Consider the following 25,715-nt stretch of genomic DNA (forward strand, 5'->3'; position numbering starts at 1 on the left):
GTCAGCTTTAATATAAGGGTATTTACATCCAAATCAGGTGAACAGTGTAGGAATTACAACAGTTTGCATATGTGCCTCCCACTTGTTAAGGGACGAAAAGTAATGGGACAATTGGCTTCTCAGCTGTTCCATGGCCAGGTGTGTGTTATTCCCTCATTATCTCAATTACAATGAGCAGATAAAAGGTCCAGAGTTAATTTCAAGTGTGCTATTTGCATTTGGAATCTGTTGCTGTCAACTCTCAAGATGAGATCCAAAGAGCTGTCACTATCAGTGAAGCAAGCTGTCAGGGCTCCCAGGTGTGACCAGAGGTGTGTGGCTGACGCAGGGAAACGCAGACCTCAGATATGTTATAAACAATATAATTTATTAACACTAACCATACAAACATAAACGCAGTGCAATACTAAAACATAATACAGTGCAACCAAACCAAACCAACCACCCACAGATAACAGTACATACAAGCAAGCGTCGTCAGGCAGGCCGGGTCAATATCAATAGGGCAGGTAGGTACAGGGGGAGCAAGCGGAGATTGGTCGGGGTCACAGGCCAGGTTCAGCAGGTAGCAAGCAGCGTAGTACAGAGGGTCAGGCAGAGGGATGGTCAGGGTCACAAGCCAGGGATCAGAACAGGTAGCAAGCAGCGTGGTACAGAGGGTCAGGCAGAGGGATGGTCAGGAGCGAGCCGGGATCAGAGCAGGAGAAGTCAGCAGCGGTTCAGAAACAGGATGCAGGACAGAAACAGGATACAGGGCCCAGGACAAACACAACACCAAGGCCGAGTCTGTGAGTCTGGCCATCCCTTAAATACCCCAGCATAATCAGTTCCAGGTGTTAGCTGGCTGCAAAGTTGAGTCTCTGATTGCTGGGAGCATCCGCTGGCCAGCCCTGGTACTGCAGATCAAAAGGCAGATGAGTCCCACCATTGCTGGCCAGTCCATTCCTGACACAAGCCATCATTAGGCTGAAAAAACAAAACAAACCCATCAGAGAGATAGCAAAAACATTAGGCGTGGCCAAAACAACTGTTTGGAACATTCTTAAAAAGAAGGAACGTACCGGTGAGCTCAGCAACACCAAAAGACCCGGAAGACCTCGGAAAACAACTGTGATAGATGACTGAAGAATTCTTTCCCTGGTGAAGAAAACACCCTTCACAACAGTTGGCCAGATCAAGAACACTCTCCAGGAGGTAGGTGTACATGTGTCAAAGTCAACAATCAAGAGAAGACTTCACCAGAGTGAATACAGAGGGTTCACCACAAGATGTAAACCATTGGTGAGCCTCAAAAACAGGAAGGCCAGATTAGAGTTTGCCAAACGACATCTAAAAAAACCTTCAAAGTTCTGGAACAACATCCTATGGACAGATGAGACCAAGATCAACTTGTACCAGAGTGATGGGAAGAGAAGAGTATGGAGAAGGAAAGGAACTGCTCATGATCCTAAGCATACCACCTCATCAGTGAAGCATGGTGGTAGTAGTGTCATGGCGTGGGCATGTATGGCTGCCAATGGAACTGGTTCTCTTGTATTTATTGATGATGTGACTGCTGACAAAAGCAGCAGGATGAATTCTGAAGCGTTTCGGGCAATATTATCTGCTCATATTCAGCCAAATGCTTCAGAACTCATTGGACGCCGCTTCACAGTGCAGATGGACAATGACCCAAAGCATACTGCAAAAGCAACCAAAGAGTTTTTTAAGGGAAAGAAGTGGAATGTTATGCAATGGCCAAGTCAATCACCTGACCTGAATCCGATTGAGCATGCATTTCACTTGCTGAAGACAAAACTGAAGGGAAAATGCCCCAAGAACAAGCAGGAACTGAAGACAGTTGCAGTAGAGGCCTGGCAGAGCATCACCAGGGATGAAACCCAGCGTCTGGTGATGTCTATGCGTTCCAGACTTCAGGCTGTAATTGACTGCAAAGGATTTGCAACCAAGTATTAAAAAGTGAAAGTTTGATTTATGATTATTATTCTGTCCCATTACTTTTGGTCCCTAAACAAGTGGGAGGCACATATGCAAACTGTTGTAATTCCTACACTGTTCACCTGATTTGGATGTAAATACCCTCAAATTAAAGCTGACAGTCTGCAGTTAAAGCACATCTTGTTTGTTTCATTTCAAATCCATTGTGGTGGTGTATAGAGCCAAAAATGTTAGAATTGTGTCGATGTCCCAATATTTATGGACCTGACTGTATGTCCTGATCAGTCCCAGAAGAATCACCTGAATTGCAGTGCGGAGGAACTCCAGGGTTCCCTGGGACTACAGCTGGAAATATAGTATATTCCCCGATCAGTCCTGGAAGAATCACCTGAACCGCATTGTTGAGGAACTCCAGGGTTCCCTAGGAATACAGATGGAAATACACTGTGCTCTGTGTCTGAGATATTGTGATGTCTTCAGTAAAGGGGGTGGGGTGGTGACAGCTGTCCCAGGCCCCATTTCTTGAGTATTGGGTGCTGGTGGTAGGAGGCTGTGTAGAGGAACTCCAGCTGCAATTACACTATATTCCCTGATCAGTCTCGGAAGAATCACCTGAACTGCAGTGCAGAGGAACTCCAGGATTCCCTGGGACTACAGCTGGAAATACAGTATATCCCCTGATCAGTCCCAGAAGATTCACCTGAACTGCAGTGCAGAGGAACTCCAGGATTCCCTGGGACTACAGCTGGAAATACAGTATATCCCCTGATCAGTCCCAGAAGAATCACCTGAATTGCGGTGCGGAGGAACTCCAGGGTTCCCTGGGACTACAGCTGGAAATATAGTATATTCCCTGATCAGTCCTGGAAGAATCACCTGAACCGCATTGTTGAGGAACTCCAGGATTCCCTGGGAATACAGATGGAAATACACTGTGCTCTGTGTCTGAGATATTGTGATGTCTTCAGTAAAGGGGGTGGGGTGGTGACAGCTGTCCCAGGCCCCATTTCTTGAGTATTGGGTGCTGGTGGTAGGAGGCTGTGCAGAGGAACTCCAGCTGCAATTACACTATATTCCCTGATCAGTCTCGGAAGAATCACCTGAACTGCAGTGCAGAGGAACTCCAGGATTCCCTGGGACTACAGCTGGAATTACAGTATATCCCCTGATCAGTCCCAGAAGAATCACCTGAACTGCAGTGCGGAGGAACTCCAGGATTCCCTGGGACTACAGCTGGAATTACAGTATATCCCCTGAACCATCCCAGAAGAACTGCAGTGGAGAGAACCAGCAGATACCACAGTGTATACTTGCAGCCACCATAGGTGTACGTTCTAGGCCTAGACTGCACTGTGAGGCTCTTCACTCCATTCTTCATGGACTACTGTGATTCCTATAAAATGTGCTGGCCGTGGGCTCTTGGTTTCCTCTGTGATTTTTACAGTAAAACATCGCTGCCCATATGCCAGAAGCACAGGGAATGACATAACGTCATTCCCTAGGCTAAGGGAAACTTCCAGAATCACAAGATATAGCTAGAATTTGGCCGCTTGTATTAGATAAGACTTGTTTGTGCAGTTAGAAATGTTTAGAAAAGTCACTTGTGTGCTCCACTGAATGTAATGCAGTGCACATTGTACCACATTACATTCTTTCTTGGCCTCAATGGCCAGGAATCTATGAATGGGGACCTGGAAGTGAAACATTACTTTCGGGTCAGGACACTTGGTGAGCGGGGGGGGGGGGCGGTTCACACTGGGGCGGAGGCTGGCACCGTGGGCTGCGTGGAAGCTGTGTGGTGCTGCTCGAATGCTTCACCTGACAGGTGAGCCCTGCTGCTTGCCCGCAGGTGGGTTAAAGGTTGAATAAAGCTACCTGCCCGACGTCTGGGACTAAATGTCTTGGGCATCGGGCGATACAAATTCAACATCCCTGCTCTGCTACCTCACAGAACCTTTCAGTGTTTTCTGAAAAAGAGCGTCTTGGAGCCGGTGAGGCGCAACCCAATCTGGGATTGTGGCCAGAAGAACTGAGCAGGGGTATATAAGAGAGGCCTGGAGATGATGTGATCAGAAACCATTCCACACATGAGGGGACGCTCTGACGCTGGGATTTTTGCCGAAGCTGCATGGACTCATTGGTCGGACGTTCTCTGGGATTCTCCACGATCTCCTGTGTACTGTGGTTTGATGAGGTCTCTTCCTTCCCTTAGCTTTGGTAATGTATTAATTGTATGCTGTGACACTGTCAAAAGATGCATTTATTTCATGCTGTAATACTCACATTACTATTGATTGTGTGTTATTATGCAGATTGTGATGACCATAAGAAATATCCTCCTGTGTGTTGTGTGATAATTAAAGTGGAGGCTTTGACAGTGCAAGAACACTGCAGTTGGATTCTGTTATTTCTTGGGGTGCTGAGTGAATGCTGCATGATGTACTATGGCAGCTTTACACTTGGTAGTGTGTCCCTCACAAGCTTAGAAACTATGGTATGAGTGCTGGTTTTGATCGTACCTGTGCAGTGTGTTTTGACTTGCTCTTGATTTTTGTGTCCAGCCTTGCATTACAACTACGTTTGTGTTTTTATAAACAACTGAATATCAAATGTTCACTGCCTGTGAATAAGTCACTAGTTTAAAGATGAAATCTAGAGAAAAGAAAACATTTCTTTTGCAATTGGGCTCCCTTTCACTGCAGGGGTTAGGCTATGTTCACATGGACGATTACAAGTGAATAGCAGACTCCCATAGCAGGAATCACAGGTGTATGTGAACAGCGACGAGCAGGAAGCCTATACAAATGAATGACAGTGGACACATTTTACTGTATATCACATGGATGGTTATTACCCATCTATTTGGGACATATGATCAGCCTTGATCGCAGTCTCTCTTCATTCAAGGCCGATCATCCTTAAAGCCTAACTCCACCTTTAATGTCCCTTTAAAGTTGATCCAAAGGCAGGGATATTTGCCTTTTCAACAGTCCCTCTTCTCCTGTGTGCCAGTTTTCAGGCCTCTTCTTAGGCTGGCATGGAATGATGTCACTCCATCTTAGCACACGGTTGGGCCAGCCACTGTAAGCTGAGCTGCGCATACTTACATTCCAAATATAGCTGTGAGTAGGCAGGTAGGTGTAATTTATTGCAGAAGAGACATGCAATGTCTCCTCTGCAATAAAGTCTTCTTGGTCACAGTGAGTTACAGCGAACCTTTTAGTACCATTTTAACCAGTTGCCTATCGGGCACTTATACCCCCTTCCTTACCAGGCCAATTTTCAGCTTTCAGCGCTGTCGCACTTTGACAATTACGTGGTGGTCATGCAACACAGTACCCATATGAAATTTTTATAATTTTTTTTCTCAAAAATAGAGCTTTCTTTTGGTGGTATTTACTCACCGCTGGGTGTTTTTACCTTTTCTGCTATAACCAAAAAAGAGCAAAAAATTAAAAAAAAAAAGTTTCTTTGTTTCAATTATAAAATTTTGCAAACAGGTAATTTTTCTCCTTCACTGATGTGCGTTGATGAAGCAGCACTGATGGCACTGATAGGAGGCACTGATGGGCACTGATAGGCGGCACGGATAGTCGGCACTGCTGGGAGGCACTGACTGGCAGCACAGGTGGGTGGCACTGGTGAGCACAGGTGAGTGGCACTCGTTGGCACAAGTGGGCAGCACTGGTGGGGGGCACTGACTGGTGGGCACAGGTGGGTGGCACAGGTGGGCGGCACTGCTGGGCACTTGTGAGCGGCACTGGAAGGTGGCACTGCTGGGCACCTATCATCCGGGCACTGATCATCAGTGCCAATCCCTGCTCATCAGTGCCCTGATGATCGGTGCCGATCCCTGCTCTGACAACTACCGGTTCTCGGCAGTACTTTCTTCACGCTCTGACAGCGTGAGGAAAGTGCAGCCGAGAACCGGCAATTGCATTTCTCGGTGATCAGCGTGTCATTGGACACGGCTGATCACGTGGTAAAAGGCCGCTGTGATTGACCTTTTACCACATCACATGATCAGCTGTGTCTGTAGGACACAGCGATCATGGAGATCACTGGGTGCACGCCCCCAGGGGCGCGCAGGAGAGCGCGTTCTGGGAGCACGTCATATGACTGCCTCCCAGAACTGGCTGGCCGCAATGCAGCCGTCATTCGGCTACCTGCAGCCGGCAACTAGTTAAATAGCTAATTTGGGCTAAACTGGGTCATACAAACTATTTATTGCCACTAAGACTGGGTCCACACTAATGTGGTGCGGGACACCGTATGTAATTCGCACAGGAATTGCACCACATTCCTGTGCGAATTACATGCAATGTCTATGCGGTGCGATTTGAGCCATACATTTTATATGGCTGAAATCGCATCCACACCAAAAAGGTGCAGGACCCTTCTTTTTTTTTTTTTTTTTTTTGCAATCTGCACCTGAATTGCATTTCATGGGTGTTCTGGCAATCTCATCGCATTTTGCTAAATGTTTTGGGGTGTCCTTAATTTATTATTGACACCCACACCAGATCGCATGAACGCTATGCGATTGTAATGCAGTGTGGGAAACGCACAGGATTCGCAGCGTTTCCCACACCTCATTAGTGTGAACCTGGGTTGATAGGCTGTGGCTACTTAGTTAACACAGCACATTCAGCAAGGGTACCTGTTGGTAAAGAAAATCGTTTGTGTGAACCAGCTTTGCCCAAATGAACTATTTAAAGGGATGTTAAAGCAGACCTAAATGAAGTTTACAGTAAACTGTAAGCAGGCAAGCTATTTATCACCGAAGTGACATGTAATGCCTCTTCTGCAATAAAATACATTTACCTGCCTGCTAGTTGTCTTTTGCAGCATGTAAACTGAGCTGTACAGCTCAGCTTACATTGTCAGCATGGTCCCTTTTGCGCCAGGATTGCTCACTCCTGCACATGCGCAGGAGTTGCATCCTCCTGCACCAGCCAGTGAAGATGCCCAAGACCAGCACTGGTGAGGGACTCCTCGCAGACTTCAGAACATTAGAGAGGAGGTAAGTATAGTGCCATTTAGTTCTGATTTAAACATGGAGTTAGGCTTTAACTGCTCTGTCTGTCATTCATTTGTACAGGCTTTTGGGCCACAGCTGTTGACATACATTTGTTCTGAAAAGTTTACGTACCCTGGCAGAAATCGGGAAATTTTGGCATTGATATTGAAAATATACTGTAGTTATTTGGCTCCTTTTTAAATGATAGTGTTAACAGAAATCACCCAAATGGCCATGATCAAAAGTTTGCATACCCTGGAATGTTTGGCCTTGGTACAGACACACAAGGTGACACATGGGTTAAAATGGCAATTAAAGGTTAATTTCCCACATCTGTGGCTTTTTAAATTACAATTAGTGTCTGTGTATAAATAGTCAATGAGCTTGTTAGCGCTCATGTGGATGCACAGAGTAGGCTAAGAGGAAGAATGTCACCAGCACACCAAGGAGACCTCAGAAGGGTCCAAATTTTTATTTAGTAGCCACATAATATGTACAGCGGCAACGTTTCGGAGCCCCGCAGGGCCCCTTCGTCAGGCAAATGACTTTTGAATAGGGTGATTTTTTTTTTTTTTTTTTTTTTTTTTTTTTTTTTACTTGTTGCCCTGTTTTGTTTTATGGATGTGCCATTCTGTTATGACCTACATTTGAATATGAATGTTTTGCCTGCTCAGTTATGTTTTGTTTAAAAATGGTACATACTGTAATTACCAATTCTCCAAGGGTATGCAAACTTTTGTGCATAACTGTACACCTGTGATTCCTGTTTCTGCACAACATGGCTTAAAATGCTTGTTTATGGCTACAGTACCCATAAGAAGTACATTTCCTTAACTGATCCACTCCTTCCACAGGCTTCCTCCATGCTGTACCACTGGGTCCCTTGGCCTCTACTGTTTGATGCTCCAGATGTTGCAGACACAGACATCATCAAGTACATACACGGCCAATATCTTTGCATTGTTCATGAAGCTGCCAAAGGACCACCTGCATACCGAAGAACTAGGGAGAAATGAGCACTAGCTGCCAGAGGGATAAGGTACGAGTTGTGACAGTTTGATTTCTGGAGTGGACTGTGGGGAAAAAAAATAAAAGTTTGCTTACCTATACACTAACGGCTGTTGTCACTTTCAAAGTAGTCCCATTGTGAAGCAACAGACTTATCAGGAACGACTGTGCCACTGCTGCAAACATTCCTGGAATTTGTTTTCCAGAACGCTGTGCAGTAACTTTGTGTTAGATGTCCGGAATGTCATAAAATTTGTGTCGATTTTTTAAAATGTGGAAACAGACAAAAGTGAGTGCTAAGTCAGGGGAATGTGGTTGGTTAGATTTCAGAATGGACTTCTGTTCTTGGAACTTGCAAACAATTAATGTATCCTGTGCAGGAGCATTTTCGTGGTTGAGAATCCACTTGTCAGACCAGAGTTCATAGGTCTTTTCCTCCAGATTCCCGCTCAAATTGTGTCTACAGATCTGTTTGATCAGTTGCCTTGCAGGGCAGAAGGTGGCCAGGAGACTAGTAAACCTGTGATTTCTTCATAAAGAGTACCTGTCACTGCCCAAACCTATCACAAAGGTTGTGTTCACCCCTTGTGATAGCAATAAAGTGTAATGCAAGAATTTTTTCTTGTTTTTATTGAAATTTAAAAAAATGAAAGTGTTTGTAACTTTTTTTTTATTTAAAATAACATATATGTCTATGCTTACCTGTTCTGTGCAATGGGATTGCACAGAGTGGCCTAGAACCTACTCTTCTTGGGTTCCCTGCCGGGCGCTCCTGGCTCTTCCTTTCTGTCCAGTGCCCCCATAGGAAGCCATTTCTTATGGAGGCTCACTCCTGAGCTCTGCTGCTGTGTCCCTGGCTGTGATTGACAACATCAGGTTCTTCAGCAAAGCAAGTGAGACCAAGAATTGAGGGGAGAGAAGAGCAGCAGACGTGCACAGCACTGGCTCTAATCAGGGCTTAGGTAAGTAAAAGGTGTGGGGGGGGTTACTGATGCCTAAATACTTTTTACATTAATGCAAGGAATCTATTAAGGCAAAAAAATGGTTAGGCTAAATAAACACTTTAACCACTTGAGCTCCTGAGGATTTACCCCCCTTAATGACCAGGCCTTTTTTTGCTGTTTGGCGCTGCACTAATTCAAATGATAATTGCACGGTCATGCAATGCTGTACCCAAACGAAATTTACGTCCTTTTTTTCACACAAATAGAGCTTTCTTTTGGTGGTATTTTATCACCTGTGCGCTTTTTATTTTTTGCGCTATAAACAAAACAAAACACATTTTTGAAAAAAAACAATATTTTCTACTTTCAGCTATAAAAAATATATCGTAAACTCAAAGTTAGTCATAAATTTTAGCCAAAATGTATTCTGCTACATGTTTTTGGTAAAAAAAATCCCGTGCATTAGCGGGCAAACTGGCGCTATATGGGAGGGGCGCTAACACTATCGGAAGTCACCAGTGACAATACAGTGATCAGTGATACAGTGATCAGTAAAAATCTGTTCACTGTAATCAATGGCATTGGTGACAGGGCAGTGAAGGGGTTAACTGGGGGGTGGTGGGGGGCGATCAAGGGGTTAAATGGGATTACTGGTGTACTGGCGGGAAAACTGGCGCTATCTGGGAGGGGCGCTAACACTATTGGAAGTCGCCAGCGACACTGATACAGTGATCAGTAAAAATCGGTTCACTGATCAGTGACACTGGTGACAGGGCAGTGAAGGGGTTAACTGGGGGGGGATTAAGGGGTTAAATGGGATTACTGGTGTACTGGCGGGCAAACTGGCGCTATCTGAGAGGGGCGCTAACACTATCGGAAGTCGCCAGCGACATTGATACAGTGATCAGTAAAAATCGATTCACTGATCAGTGACACTGGTGACAGGGCAGTGAAGCGGTTAACTGGGGGGGGGGGGCGATCAGGGGGTTAAATGTGACCTAGGTGTGTTCTAACTGTAAATTTGTAGTGTTTTACTCACGTTTACTGTGTCTTCTTCTCTGTCTGGAACGGAATGTGTCCAGGCAGAGAAGAATGACATCATATCCTGTCCTGTGTAAATGTCAACACAGGACAGGATAGGACAGGGACCGATCATCTGATTTCAGCCAGACATCACTGGCTGAAATCTAATTATTGATCCCTCCGGGATCGAATGGTGTGACCCGCGGGTCGGCGGGAGCGCGCGCGCGCCCCCTGTCGGTGAAAACTTCGGGAGCGCGGAACCCATTTTAAAACGTGGTTTTGCGCCCCAGTGCTGCCCTGCACACGTATATATACAGTGGCAGGGCGGCAAGCGGTTAAAGCACCCCTGTACACGCATATGTAAACAGTGATTGCACCACACATGTGAGGTGTTGCCGCAAATGTCAGGGTAAGAACAATATTTCTAGCCTAGAGCTCACGTTTAACTCTAAACTAATGCCCTGTAAATGCAGGGATGTTGAATTTGTATCGCCCAGGACATGTAGGTCCGGGCATTGGGCAAGTAGCTTTTTTCAACCTTTAACCCTGTAGTGGGCAATTCACCTGTCAGGTGAAAGCATTTGGACGGCAGCGCTGCCGCTCGTTTGCTTTCACACAATCCACCACGGTGCCAGGATCACATGACTGGAAAGAGCAGATTGAAAATGGAAAAGTGCACACATCTTTTTTTTATATAGGTTAGTGAGGATAGGTAGGTGGAGGGGGTACGGAACATTTTTAAGGTATGGGTTTTCTTTGTCACTTAAAGGAATACAGAGCTGCATTAGTTTTTTTCTTTTATATCTACCTAGGGTTCAGATTTCATTTCTGGATTTTGGTGTGATTATAACTTAATATAAATATGTAGTTTTTTTAAATTAACAAAAGAGAAATCCAAATCAGCATTTGGTGTGACCACTCTTTGTCTTCAAAACAGCATCAGTTCTCCTTGGTACAATTGCACACTGTTTTTGAAGTAACTCGCAGGTAGGTTGTTCCAAACATAGTGGAGAATTAACCACAGATCTTCTGTGAATGTAGGCTGCCTAGAAATCTTTCTCTCTCTTCATGTAATCCCAGACAGACACGATGATGTTGCAATCAGGGGCCCAAACCATCACTTCCAGAACTCCTTGTTCTTCTTTACGCTGAAGATGGTTTTTAATGACATTGGCTATATGTCTAGGGTCATTGCACTGCTGCAGAAAAATTTGGGGCCAATCAAACGCCTTCCGGATGGTATGGCATGATGGATAAGTATTTATCTGTATCTCTCAGCATTGTTGACACCGTTGATCTTGACCAAATCTCAACTTAATTTGCAGGAATTCAGCTCCAGACTTGCAAGGAACCTTCACCATGCTCCACTGTTGCCTGCAGATGCTTATTGTACCGCTTGCCAGACCTTCAGTGAACAAACTGCCTCCTGTTTCAGGCAAATATTTCACATTTTCACTCATCAGTCCAGAGCACCTGCTGCCATTTTTTTCTGCACTCTAGTTCCTATGTTTTCATACATAGTTGAGTCACTTGTTTCCACATCAGAGGTGTGGCTTGTTGGTTACAATTCTTCCATGAAGACCACTGCTGACCATACTTCTCTGGACAGTAGATGGTGTACCTGGGTCTCACTTGTTGCTGATGGCACAGCTGGACATCTTTCGATGGCAAAAGGAAATGAGCATGATGTGTCTTTCATCTGCTGCATTACGTTTCATTGGCAGATCACAGTATTTAGAGTCCTCAAAGTTGCCCATTTCTTTGTGCTTCTTAAAAAGAGCCTGATCAGCACATCTTGAAACCCCAGTCTGCTTTGATATATTTGCCTAGGAGAGACCTTACTGATGCAGTAGAACTACCTTGTGTCTAGTTGCTGTGCTCAGTCTTGCCATGGTGTATGAACTCTGACATGAAACTGTCTTCCACAACTCGCCTTAGTAGCAGAGTTTGGGTCCTTTCACACAGTGTTCCATTTTATTCAGTTCAGTCATGTTTTTTAAAAAAATAAACAGATCAGTTTATATCCTATTATCATCCGTTTACATCAGTTTTTTCATCAGCTTCTAACCGTTTTTTCGTCCGTTTACATCCGTTCTGTGTTTTTTTTTTTTTTTTGTTTTTGTTTTTTTTTTAGGGAAGAAAAATTGGGTTTTCCTCCATTCAAGAAAATGGATGTTAACAGATACAGACATTAACGGATATAAATGGATGATCATCTGTTTACATCCGCTAGTCCAGGAGTGGGCAACTGTGGCCCTCCAGCTGTTGGTGAAATACAAGTCCCATCATGCCTCTGCCTTTGGGAGTCATGCTTGTAACTGTCAGTTTTGCAATGCCTCATGGGACTTGTAGTTCTACAACAGCTGTGCTAGTCCATAGAAATACATGGGTGTCCGTTTTTAATCCGTAAACGGACAGATGAAAAATGGACATACGGAACGCCTGTGTGACAGAGGCCTAAGTCTGTTCCTCACCCAGTTTTAAGCCTACACAGCTGAGTTTCAACCAACATATGAAATTGATGATCATTCGCACCTACTTGGTATAATTGGTTCATAATACACCTGCCTCTAATCCTACAAAATCCCTTAGTTTGTGCGAGCGTACCAAGTGTAAGGATTGATGCTGGTTTGAAGCCAAAGGGTATTCACACCGAATATTGATTTGATGTAGAATTTTTTTTCTGTTCGCTTGCTTGCGTTTTGTGTAAATTGATAAAAATAATTTAAAATATATATATTTTTTTAAGTTTTCTTACTTTACAGCATTTCTTCACACCTGCCTAAAACTTTTCTTCAGCAGTGTGTGTGTGTGTGTGTGTAGATATATAATATATATTCATTTAGTCAACAGCTTCTTTTTAGATGTATAAGCAAAGCTATAATCAGAAATTTGCTTTTGATTAATCTGCCCAACATATGCCCTGGGCCCTAAACTGTGTATACGTTCTCTGTGATATCTGAGAATTGCTACAATTCATAAAAGCTATTATTTGTGTACAGTCTGTTTTTTTTCCATGCTGTAGCATTGACTTGCTACAAGTGCCAGAGAGTATTTCAGCAAAATCCCTGCACCTGAGGTCCCAGCTCAGCTCCCCCAAGCTGTTACCAGTGTTCAAAAGGAGTTCTGTTCCCAGTTTTGTTCATTAACATTCCCTTATGGAGAACACAACAGGGGTGTGAGACTCCTTGTGTGATTATTATTATACAGTATCTATAAATCGCCAACAGTTCGCTCAGCACTGTACATTACAAAGGGTTGACAGAACATGCGACAGTACAGTAACAATACAATGCGATACACGAGTGGTTCGAGGGCCCTGCTCTTTCGAACTTCCATGTAGCGATGTTGCTAGACTAGAGGATTAGACCTTGAAAATCCAGAGGGGCGTTGTAACCTTTTGACCAGTCCCCAACATATAACCCTTCCCCCTTCTCTATATCAGGCCATACATATGTTAGTTTTCAGGCAATTTAACTTATTTTAACCAATTTGAGATTGTGATTATAACCAATTACGTTACTGCAACCTACCTGCAAATAGACCCTTAATAGTCATTGTTAACTACATGTCAGTGCATGTAGTGCATTTTCGGCGGCCGAAAATAGTGTCATCGGCATTTTGCCGATTGGAAAAAAGGTGCCAATACATGCAAAGTCACGTCTCATGGACTTTCATGCTAAAATGCCCTCTAGTGACTTCAATGCAAAATCGCGTGCACAGCATCCAAAGCAGTAAACTAATTAATTTACTGTGCACAGCATCCAAAGCAGTATGCTGACAGTGAAGCACACAGACACCACCCCATACTAAAACACTCCCAGCACACAGCTAACCCTTTGATCACCCCTCATGGTAACCCCTTCCTGCCCAGTGCCATTAGTACAGTGTCAGTGCTTTTTTTTTTTTTCCCAGCACTGATCACTGTATTGGTGTCACTGGGGATGTCAGTGACACCAAGTCAGTTCCCCCCAGTGTCAGAATGTCCGCCGCAGTCCTGCTATAAGTCGCTGATCACTGCCATTACTAGTAAAAATTTTAAAAACTATAACTTTCACGTAAACCAATTAATTTACACGTATTGGGATTTTTTTTTCAAAGACGTGTAGCAGAATACAGTTTGGCCTAAATTTTTGACAAAATTAGATTTTTAAAAAAAAAAATTTACTGAACATGTTAATAGCAAAGTCAAAAATATAGTTTTTTTTTCCTCAATTGTCGGTCTTGGTTTTTTTTTTTTTTTATAGCGTAAAAAATAAAAAATGCACAGGCGATCAAATACCACTGAAAGCTCAATTCGTGGAAAAAAAGGACATAAATTTCATTTTGGTGCAGCGTTGCATGACCGCACAATTGTCAGTTAAAATAACGAAGCGTCGTAATGCAAAAAATGGCCTAGACAGGAAGGGGGGCAAATCCTCTGCAGGGTAAGTGGTTAATGTGCCAACAATTAAATAATTTATTCATGCTTACAGTAAATGTACTCTTGCCCTTGATCCACTGATAAATGTACCAGGGCTTCCACCACCACATAAATTGTTTGCTCACCTTATGTTTAGACCTACATAAACATATACAGGTCCAATAATGCTTGTTCCAATAAATGAGATCTCTCCTCCAAAGCTCCTGGAAATCCAGACTCACTGCTACAGCAAGTATAGCCCATTAAGCATGGTCTCAGGCCCCAGTTTATAAGATCATGCTTTTGTTTGTTTTTTGGGTTTATTTTGATTCATTTGGTCTACTTTGATTTATTTTGATGTGTTATCTCCTGTCTGCAGGGGTGTAGACCAGAACCATAGTCTGGTCACTACTTAACCACTTTACCTCCGGAAGATTTTCACCCCCCCCCCCCCCCCCTTTATGACCAGGCCATTTTTTGCAATATGGCACTGCTTTACTTAAACTGACAATTGCGCAGTCATGCAACACTGTACATAAATGAAATTGATGTCTTTTTTTTCGCTCAAATAGGGCTTTCTTTTACTGGTATTTGATCATCTCTGCGGTTTTTATTTTTTGCACTATAAATGAAAAAACACTGACCTTTTTAAACAAAAAAAACATTTTTTACTTTCTGCTATAAAACCTATCCCCCAAAAAATGTTTTAATCGAATTTCTTCATAAATTTAGACTAAAATGTAATGTAACGAATGGAGACATGGATGATTGGGGGATTTTACTTAGAATATTTAAAAATGAATTAAATTGCATTTCTGCTTTGTGATGATGAGATGCAGTGTAGTTCCACTTTAACCCTGATGCCCACACTAACACAAGATTCCCATACATGCAAGATTCTATTAGCTAAAGTGCCTTGAAAAAGTATTCAAAAAGTATTTTCCACATTTTGTCATATTACAACCATAAACGTAAATATATTTTATTAGGATTTTATGTAATTAAGCAACACAAAGTGGCACATAATTGTGAAGTGGAAGAAAAATGATAAATGGTTTTAAAAATGTTTTTATAAATATCTGAAAAGTGTGGCGAACATTTGTATTCAGCCCCCCAAGTCAATACTTTGCAGAACAAGCTTTCGCTTCAATTACAGCTGCAAGTCTTTTTTGGGGATGTCTCTACCAGCTTTGCACAGCCAGAGAGTGAAATTGTTACACATTCTTCTTTGCAAAACGGCTCAAGCTCAGCTGTCAGATTGGATGTAGAGCGTCTGAACAGCAATTTTCAAGTCCTGTCACAGATTCTCAATTGGATTTAGGTCTGGACTTCGACTGGGCCATTCTAACACATGAATATGCTTTGATCTAAACCATTCCATTGTAGCTCTGACTGTATGCTTAGGGTTGTTGTCCTGTTGGAAGGTGAAACTCTGTCCCAATCTCAAGTCTTTTGCAGACTCTAACAGGTTTTCTTCTAAGATTGCCCTGCATTTGGCTCCATCCATCTTCCCATCAACTCTGACCAGCTTCCTTGTCCCTGCTGAAGAAAAGCATCCCCACAACATGATGCTGCCACCACCATGTTTCACGATGGGGATTGTGTGTTCAGGTTGATTTGCAGATTTTGTTCTCCGTCACACATAGCGTTTTGCTTTTAAGCCAAAAAGTTTAAATTTGGTCTCATCTGACCAGAGCACCTTCTTCCACATTTGCTGTGTACCCCACATGGGGCTTCTTATGTTTTTCTTTCAACATTGGCTTTCTTCTTGCCACTCTTCCATAAAGGCCAGATTTTGTGGCGTGCACGACTAATAATTGTCCTATGGACAGATTCTCCCACTTGAGCTGTGGATTTCTGCAGCTCCTCCAGAGTTACCATGGGTCTCTTGGCTGCTTCACTGATTAATGCTGTCCTTGCTCCAGCCTGTCAGTTTAGGTGGACAGCCATCTCTTGGTAGGTTTGCAATTGTGCCATATTCTTTCAATTTTCGGATAATGGATTGAACAGTGCTTTGTGAGATGTTAAAAGCTTGGGATATTTTTTTATAACCTAACCCTGCTTTGAACTACTCCACAACTTTATCCCTGACCTGTCTGGTGTGTTCCTTGGCCTTCGTGATTTTTGTTCACTAATGTTCTATAACAAACCTGAACAGGAATTGGACTTACTTACTTGCTTCTTCAGAGGCTGAACGGGCCCTGTGTTGGACCTTACATATTTTTGAGATCCCTTTCCCATTTGGCGAGGGACGAGACAGGGCTGCCGGTTGTCTCTGGCGCTCTTTGTCCTGGCACTTGAGCCACTAGCTTTGGCGCTCTAGGCGGATTGTAATATATCGGCTGTCCCTTACACAGGACAGGAATTTAAGTTGAACATTTTTGATGACGATGCCATATTGACTCTCACTAATCCTGTGACAACGCTCCCAAACTTACAATGTGTCCTTGGGTGTTTTTCGTTTATCTCGGGTCTCCGTATTAATTTGGACAAGACTGTCGCTCTCAATATCATTTTGGCCTCAGATTTGTTATCACGCCAGCAATCCCACTTCCCTCACAAATGGGTTTCCTCTTCCCTGGAATACTTTGGCATTCGCCTGACCCCCACTTATGGCTCTTTGTTCACTGCAAATTATTATCCATTGCTTCGCTCTGTGTCCTCCCTTATGCAGTCTTGGCAATTCCTGCATCTGTCTTGGATTGGATGGGTTAATTCTTTGAAAATGACTATCCTGCCTAAATTGTTGTATTATTTTTGCACCCTCACAGAGCGGGTTCCTTCTCATTTTCTCCAGTTAATTCAGGCAAGGATTATGTGATTTATCTGGGCTGACAGACACCCCAGAGTCTCCAGAAACACGCTTTTTACCCATAGACTGAAGGGAGGTTTTGTGGTTCCTAAAGTAGCTAAGCATTACCAGGCGAGCCAGATTTCCCCCCTGTCTATGTTGCACGCTTCCTCTGATGTTCCTCTCTGGGTCCTTTTGGAACTGCCTAACTGTGCCCCAGTTGCAACGTTGATGCTTTTATGGCTCCCCCCAGCTCAACGCCCAAGGACATTGAGTCCCATTTTGCTTTACGGTCTATGAGTGTGGGATTCGGCATGCTACTCTAGTGGCTTGATGTCGCCCTTTCTGCCCTTGCTCCCGATTATCAATAATCCTTTTTTTCCACCGGGTTTGGATAAGCCAAGTGGGTGGCCAGTGGTTTTTTTAAAGGTGCGACACTTTTTGAATCTGTCAATCTTTCCCCACCTGGAACTCTCTTTGGGAACCATGGGATATCCTTCAGGCAGAATTTCTCCGTTACCTTCAATTGTGGCACTGGTTGACCTCACTGCGTGGCACTTCCGCCTTTCCATATCAGAAATCAGCCTTTGAACTGCTTTGCCAACAGCGACAGCACCCCGGGTCTTGTTTCCCTGCTCTATGCATCCTTGAATAGATGCCCAATGCGTAATTCTCCATCATATGTTGTCCAGTGGGAGCGTGACTTGGGAATGGTTGTGGATCTGGAGGACTGGAATAAGGCCTGGTCGTTTGCAACTAAGTGTTCATTTAATACGGCCACGCTGGAGGCGGCATACAAAGTATTGTTTTGTTGGTATTGGGTCCCAGCTCATATAGCCCAGGCGAACCCAGCCTATAGTGATCACTGCTTTCAGGGTTGTGGCCATCATGGAGATGTGTTGCATGTATGGTGGTCATGTGCGACACTGCTTCATTTTTTATTTTGTGTCTTTGGCCTTCTTTACACCTTGTTCCATCTCTCCATACACCGAGAGGCTCGGTATGCTTTGCTTCATTGTCCCATACCGGGCCTGTTGGCTCATCATCAGCAGAAGTTGGATTCCTATCTGTTTCTGTCAGCCACTAGAACAATTGCCCAGGCATGGAAGTGCCCGTCTGTCCCTCTTCAGGGGATGCTGGGCCATATGACCACTCTGATGCTGAATAAATAGATGTTGAGTATCCGTAATGACTCCCAACGAAAATTTTTGAAAATATGGGAGCCATGGGTGACGTGCTTTTCCCACGCTCCCCCTGGCTAGTCTGGGTTTATGATGCTGTATGGTAATGGCGTTCCCATATCCCTGCTTCTCGTCTTGCTTTCTTCTTCCTTCTTTACTTTTTTTTACCTCTCTTTTTTGTTTGATTACGTGAGGCGATAGATATTTGCCTTTGGCTGGAAATTTTTGTTGATGTTATAACACCGTTTCTGTATTTCATGTGCTATTGATAGCCCCCACGTGGGCGATCTTACATAATTGGAGTTACAATAGTTTCTTTATTTCTTTATGTACCATTGATAGCCCCTGCATGGGCATGTCTTTTGCTATAATCCTGTTTGTTAAATTGTTTACAAAAGTTAAAAAAAACCATTCAAATACAAAATTTAAAAAAAAAATTTGAGCCTCCCCACATACAGTTTTGGTTTTCGGCCAAGTGCATCCTAAATTTTCAGTTTCAGCACTAGAATTTTCATTTCGGTGCACCACTACTGTTTTTAGTATAAATTATATTTCTACATGGCAAATAATTTAATAGTAATTGTAGTAGAGTAATAGAAACCAACAGTCATGACATGCATGCTGCTGATTCTGTGTAATTGAATCATTAATTGAAAGGGGCGTGTTCAAAATATTTAGTAGTGTAGAGTTCAATTAGTGAGGTCATTCAGTCCATGAATAAACAGGTGTCAGACAGGTGGCCCTCATTTAAGGACGAAGGCAGCAAATGTACATGCTGGGTATAGTCATTTCTCTCTTACAATCTGAGTAAAATGGGTCATTCCAGACACTGTTCAGAAGAACCACATACTTCGATTAACTCCTTGACGCCGACCGTACGCAAATTAGCAGCCTCACAGAACTGAGCCTTTTTCCGTGGGGCTGCTAATTTGCATAATGTCTTTTTGCTGGGAGTACTCCCAAGATTAATATCTTTTATTATGTTCATTACTTTTTATGTGATTCCAATGTGGTTCATAAAACTTTCAGCACTTATGTTGCCTGGAAATAGCCATGGACAGTATGTATGTGCCCATATACTATATTAATTTTGGATAAGTACACTTTTATTTTTTTAGGATTCATTTTACATATGCGTATCATTCACAAAGTGGCTCCCTGTAAATAGCAAATGTGTAGTAAATTTTTGTTTACATTGGACTATTTTTAAAATGTCATGTCTGAAAGAATTGGGTTGTATATTTGCCAGGAATCAGAACAATCTGAAAGTTCAAGCCATCTATGGCCAGCTGAGTTTCCAGTGTTTTCTTCTATCCATTATTTCTTTTTATATTCACAATACTAGAAGTGGCAAATATACCAGGGTGGGACAATTTTAACATTCACTTAAATCTGCATTAATATCTAGCTTTACATACTAAGTTGTGATCGTTATATAATAGTGTTTTATATAAGCTGACTTTTAGTTTGCAGCTTTTGAGTGGCATAGCTTAATAGTGTTTGTATAATGTTCTTAATCAACCTTTTCTATGCCTAATACTGTGCTTACTGTCTATAACCATTCAAAATTGCTTTCATATTATTTCAGGAATCAAAAATAGACCAGCTGGACTCCCCATCAGATTAAGAAGCTAAAAAAAAGCTTTCTGTGAATCAGGAAATCTTTCCTCAGATGTCAGGTGGGAGTGCATGTGAGGAGTTCCTTAGTGTGTGTGTGTGTGTGTTTTCTCACCTAGCTTTCTTTTTAATTTTTTCATTCTTCAGAATGAGAAGTATGTTGGGAACAATACCTATGCAGACTGAGACATTGGAAAAAGCCTTTTTGCTGAGCAGGTTAGAAGTCAATGAGCTGTCTTGCATTTGAATGTGATGGTCAGATTCCTTAGATTAGTTTTTTTTTATCTTGCATTACATCTGGAAACCTTAGAGTGCACATATCTATCCCAGTGTCTGGATGGGTACATTTACATCAGTAATGGTGGTGGGTGGGGGGGGACAACTAATGTGTGACTTTCTCTTCCATTGATATTCTATGTTACAGTTACATTCTACATCCTTAAAACTGGAATGCAGTTAGTTGTTTAGTGATACACCAATGTGTTTTTTACACTTTACATTAGTATTTATCAGATACGTCCAGTTTCTTGCTTGTTAACTTCTTTGGAAATATTTTGGTGCCCATACATATAAGACCTGGAGCATTGTAGGTTAGCCTTAGACTTGAAATGAAGGTCAGATATGCCTTCCTATCCTGTCCTATGAAAGGATCAGCAAATGACAGTCTATTATTTGTTGATACCTTTAGAAAGTAAAGTTTCAACATCAAACTTATAGGCTGGCAACCAAGTGAACTACTGTTTGGGTTGTATGAAGACTTCTTGGAGTGCCGTTCCTTCAAGCTAATATTACATTATTCACTTAGCATGCATTACGCTTACCAAAACCCATTAACTGTTTTGCATTAAAATAGCTAGAAACTAACTATGGTTTAGGTTAATCCTTTTACTGTAGAATAATTGTAGAGGACTGGGAAACCTTTTATCAACATCAAGTGTGAGGGGGGTGACTTTTGGGGGTGGGGGGACCTCTGTGTCAGCTCATGTTCTACCCATTATGTTTAAGTGACCCTGCCTGTTAAGGGGTACAGGGTGTGAATGTCCCAGTCTTGTGTATAGTGTGTGTTCTTTTGTTCTCCTCCATGTGGTTGCCCATTGTCTACTGCCATGTGGCTATTCCTGTGTTCTTGGCCACATGGCTGTCCATTGTTTGTTTGCCATGTGCTTCATCCCATTGTTCTGTGTCTTGGGTTGGTTGTGTTGGTTCCCTGTAGCTCTTCCCACTCATGGGGCGGGTTGATTATGTGTTTCCTGTTCCTGGTTGTGTTTCCCCACCCTCTGTATATATCCTGTGTTTTGTGTTAAAATAAAGAGTTGGCTTCCTGTTTTAAGAAGAGCTGGGTGTTGTCTATTTTCCTGAGGGATTTCAAGGGTGTGGTCCGTGGATGGTGTTCGGACAGGGGAAGCTGCGGTATAATGGAATATACCCAAGTGTGGTGGGGTTCCGGTTTCGTTACATCAAGGTTTTGTGTCATAGTCTTAAATCCATGAATCCCATATGAAATAAACCTGCATCTTGCAGCAAGTTCAGAGAACTTAACCCCTTGGCCCTGAGTGTATGCCAATTAGCCCCATGGACTGGGCTTTTTTCCATGGGGCTGCTAATTTACATACCTGTCTTTGTGCTAGGAGCGCGCTGCATGGGTCAGAGCCCCTGGTCCCATTCTAACGATCGGAACCCAGAACTCCCAATTCCAGGTCATATGATCACTGTGAAAGCCTCTGATTGGATATCACAGTAATCAGCCACTGTGAAGCCCGCCTCCCCTTGTTTTCTCTCTCTAAAGGAGGAGAGAGATACATTGCATCTCTCTCTCTTCTTTCAGAGAGAAAAAAATGTGTTTGTAAAAAATAAATAAATAGAAATAATTAAATAAAAATACCTCAATCTAGGTTTGATCTAGGTCAGTGGTGGGCAACCTTTTTTTTCAACTGAGCCAAATCTCGCCAAAACCACAATTGAAATTTATTTTGAGAGCCACATTTTTAAAACTGAAAATACATCCCCCATATAGTAATTCATCCCCCATATAGTAATTCATCCCCCCTATAGTAATTCATCCCCCCTATAGTAATTCATCCCCCCTATAGTAATTCATCCCCCCTATAGTAATTCATTCCCCATATTGTGTCAATTCACTTACCTTTGCTCCGCGCGTTCCTCTTGCCGTGTTCCCGCGCCGTTCCGGTCTTCAGGGCGGACTGTGAGAGGAGAGGAGTTTGTCACGCTGCCCCGCCTACATCCTGGCTGCCCCGCCTACATCCTGACAGCCAATGTTTGCCACGCTCCGCAGGCCGGATTAAAAGGTCCGCCGGGCCGTAGTTTGCCCATTGCTGGGCTAGCTGCAGAGTCCTGACTTTTGGGGCGGCCGCCCGAGAGGAGGGAGGGGAGCGGGCGTCCGGCACACAGAAGAGCCGCATTAAAGTGTGTAAAGAGCCGCATGTGGCTCGCGAGCCGCGGCTTGCCGACCACTGATCTAGGTCAGTGTCAGGTTTAATGTTTGGGTGAAGGTTAGGGTCAAAGGTCAGGGTCAGGTTTTTTTTCAGGATTTTTTTTTTTTTTTTTTTAATTAGCATCAGTGTCGGTTAGTGGCAGGATAAAAAAAAAAAGCAAAATGTGCACTATTGTTTCTGTGCCATATTACAAACAACAACAACAACATATGTGGTATCACTGCAATCGTCAGGTGCAGGAGAAATTATTTTGGTTTGTTCTTTGGTGGTTGTTTATGGCAGTAGCAAGAAATATAGAACTAAATGTAAAACAAAGTGTTTTTTTTTCTATTCTGGGTCAGTTTTCCTTTGATAATAAAAAAAAAATCAGGAGATAACCATTACCATTTACCACCAAATGAAAGCCCAATTTGTCCTGGAAAAAAAAACAAGGTGTGATCCACCTGGATACACAAAGTAGTTATGATATGTACAGTTTTGATAACACGTCAAAGTTGCAAAAGTGTGCTTAGACTTTAGGATTTGTTTTACCCTTAGGCGTGAAGGGATTAAGGCATCTGTGGAGACGGCTTTGAATAAATTGTTGGATCCCATTAGAGAGAAAAAGAAAGTCAACAGTCCTGAAATGAAGAAACTAAGCAGTGATGCCTATCCTAACCCCACAAAACATAGTGAGTATTGTTTCAACTCATTCTTACACCTAATAAGACCCGATACCTTAGATGTTTGTACATCTCAGGGTTGAACTCTTGAGCCTGCCTAGAACCATTAGCACTTGCACTCTATTTAAAATTACTGTGATTATATATCAGTGCGTGTGCTGGGTGTGATAGGGGAACTGCCAGACAGAGTACTGGCAGTCTTATGGTGTGTGTGTGTATGAAGGCAGGGACCTGTTAGTATTTTCTTTAGTAGTTTCTGTCCTCAACCCAATTGACGGTTTCCAAAGTATGCTAAAAGAGGCTTCAAGCACAAATTGGCTTAAGCCCTTGTAGTATTTAGCATGCATGCAAATCATCACGCATTAGTGAAGATTAAAAGTGATATGTATAAATATTATAACTTAACCAGTTGCCGCCCGGCCTGTAGCCAGATGGTGGCCGGGCAAGCAGCTTGTCCCTCTGGGTGGACGCTATATGGCATCCTTTCAGGCATGTGCAGTGTGCCTGCTCACAGGGCCGCTCTGCGGCGCGATCTGTCACCGGCCGTGTACTTCGGACACGGCCAATGACAGATCTGTGTACCAGCCCCGTTTCCAGTACCATGTGACCTGCTGTGACCAATCACAGCAGGTCACATGACAGTTGTATACAATGGATGTCTTCCTTTCATGCCATCCATTGTATACAAGTGTGTCTAGCTGTGAATGGTCACAGCGGTCACATGCACAAGCTAGGCCAATCACAGACCAGCTGTGTCGTGATTAGCCGTGGCCAAATCACAGCTAAGCACAAAAAAAACAAACCCTGAATGAATCGATGTCATTCAGGTAAATGCTTGCTTATAGCAAAGTAATTCTTTGCTATAAGCAAATTGTGTAAAAATAAAAAAAAGAAATACTGATCACTTCCCCAAAGTAGTACAATGTTACTATGGTAACATTATACTACTTTGGTTATAGTGAAATATGAAAAAAAAAATCTTAACAAAAGAGAAAAAATTTTAATAAATAATTAAAACTAGTAAAAAAAATAAAAATAATTTTAAAAAATTATCAATTTTTTTTTCATACTGTCATCAGTCAGTGTCCCTGATCACCGCCATGCTAGTTATATGATGACGCTGTACTGCACTGGTGACAATATGTTAAAAAAAAAAAATAGTGAATATAATTGTTCTTATTTTTTCATTTTCCGAAAAATTATAACAAAAAAATTACAACTTCAAAAAACTCGCCATGCCTGTTATGAAATACGTCAGACTGTCTACTTTGCAAAAAGGGGTCATTTGGGGGATATCTTTACTGTTCTGACATTCTTGGACCTCAAGAAATTAGATTGGCTGTCAATACTTCAGGATTGATCAATATTCAGATCTATACCATAGTTTGTGAACTCTATAACGTTCCTACAAACTAAATAATACATCCTAATTTTGGTTATTTTCACCAAAGAAATGTAGTAGAATACATCTTGGCCTAAATTTATGAAGAACAATTATTTATTTGCAAACTTTTATAACAGAAACAAAGAAAAATATGTTTTTTTTTCAACATTTTTGGTCTTTTTTTGTTAATTTAGCAAAAAATAACCCCAGTGGTGATTAAATACCACCAAAAGAAAGCTCTAGTTGTGTGAAGAAAATAAAATTTTAGTTTGAATGACAATTGTGCGGTCATACAACATTGTACCCAAAGTGTGAGAGCGCTGAAACCTGAAAAATGGCCTGGGCAGGAAGGGGGTAAAAGTGCCCTGTATGGAAGCGGTTAATATACAAATTTGCTTGGCTGCTAGAAGTTGGACTCTGGCATCACGTTTTAAATGTATTTTTAGTGATTCATATTATGCCTTTTTCATCATATTTTATTTAAAGGTCCTATATTTGTAAAAGACATTTTGGGGTTGATTTACTACAACTATAGCCTGCAAAATCTGGTGCAGCACTGTATAGAAATCAATCAGCTTCCAGTTTTTTTGTCGAAGCTTAACTGAAGAAGCTGAAGTTAGTGTTACTAATCGGTCTGTATATACAGTAAAGCGTGCTTGTTATACTCACTGTGGAACTTAAGGGGTTAATCCTCTGCATTGTGTAAAAATGATGTTTGATCCTGTCTTCTCTCTTCTCTGATCCTCCCCTTCCACGTTCCTCATTTCATCTCTTGATAGAACAAAGCCTCGGGGACACTCTGCACATGCTCAATTTAGTGTGTACTGCTAGAGAGCTTTTTCTTGGGAGGGTGTATGTGATCAGAACAGGGCCTATTCGCACTGTCCAGACAGGGGTCAGGGGTTATGCAATCTCATAGTGCAGTGGGAGGAGAATCAAAACTCCTCCTACAAGCTTTAACCAGTGTTCAGCTGCACACTGATAGAAGTCACAAGACTGCTGTAAGTGCTGATGAGAAAATTTTGCAGCTTATATTCTGTGTACTGTGGGAGGCCAGATATAGTGAATGCAGGGTCCTGGGTTTAGTAACACTTTAACCTCCCTGGCGGTTTTCCCGAGTGTAGCTCGGGGTAAAATTTCTATACCACAAGCGGTAACCCCGAGCTACACTCGGGCTTACCATGCGGCGCTGCTCTGGGGGTCCCTGCAGCACTTACCTTGTCCTTCGTTCCCACGATGTGTCCCCTGCAGCATCCCCGGCCATCTCCTCCGGCCGATGCCGGCATCCGGCT

At 42.7% G+C, this 25,715-nt stretch overlaps 1 protein-coding gene across 8 annotated transcripts in view; it reads left to right on the plus strand.

The window, feature by feature from the left end:
* Positions 1-25,715, plus strand: part of LOC149460980 (tyrosine--tRNA ligase, cytoplasmic-like) — a 35,136-nt gene that overhangs the window by 1,239 nt on the left and 8,182 nt on the right. For 2 of the 8 annotated variants that reach the window (XM_089679001.1, XM_089679002.1), the window contains exons 2-5: positions 7,813-7,997; positions 19,896-19,986; positions 20,044-20,140; positions 22,915-23,048. In XM_089679001.1, coding sequence (XP_089535127.1) covers positions 19,980-19,986; positions 20,044-20,140; positions 22,915-23,048 — 238 coding nt within the window. In that variant the 5' untranslated portion in view covers positions 7,813-7,997; positions 19,896-19,979. Of the gene's footprint in view, positions 1-3,878; positions 4,156-5,438; positions 5,567-7,812; positions 7,998-19,895; positions 19,999-20,043; positions 20,141-22,914; positions 23,049-25,715 lie in introns of those variants that run through there. The other 6 variants (XM_089679003.1, XM_089679004.1, XM_089679006.1 and 3 more) reach the window with 6 other exon arrangements.

This window comes from Staurois parvus, unplaced genomic scaffold (assembly GCF_062004578.1).
Source record: "Staurois parvus isolate SC_StPar_1 unplaced genomic scaffold, SC_StPar_1.0 ptg000214l, whole genome shotgun sequence".
Classification (NCBI taxonomy): domain Eukaryota; kingdom Metazoa; phylum Chordata; class Amphibia; order Anura; family Ranidae; genus Staurois; species Staurois parvus.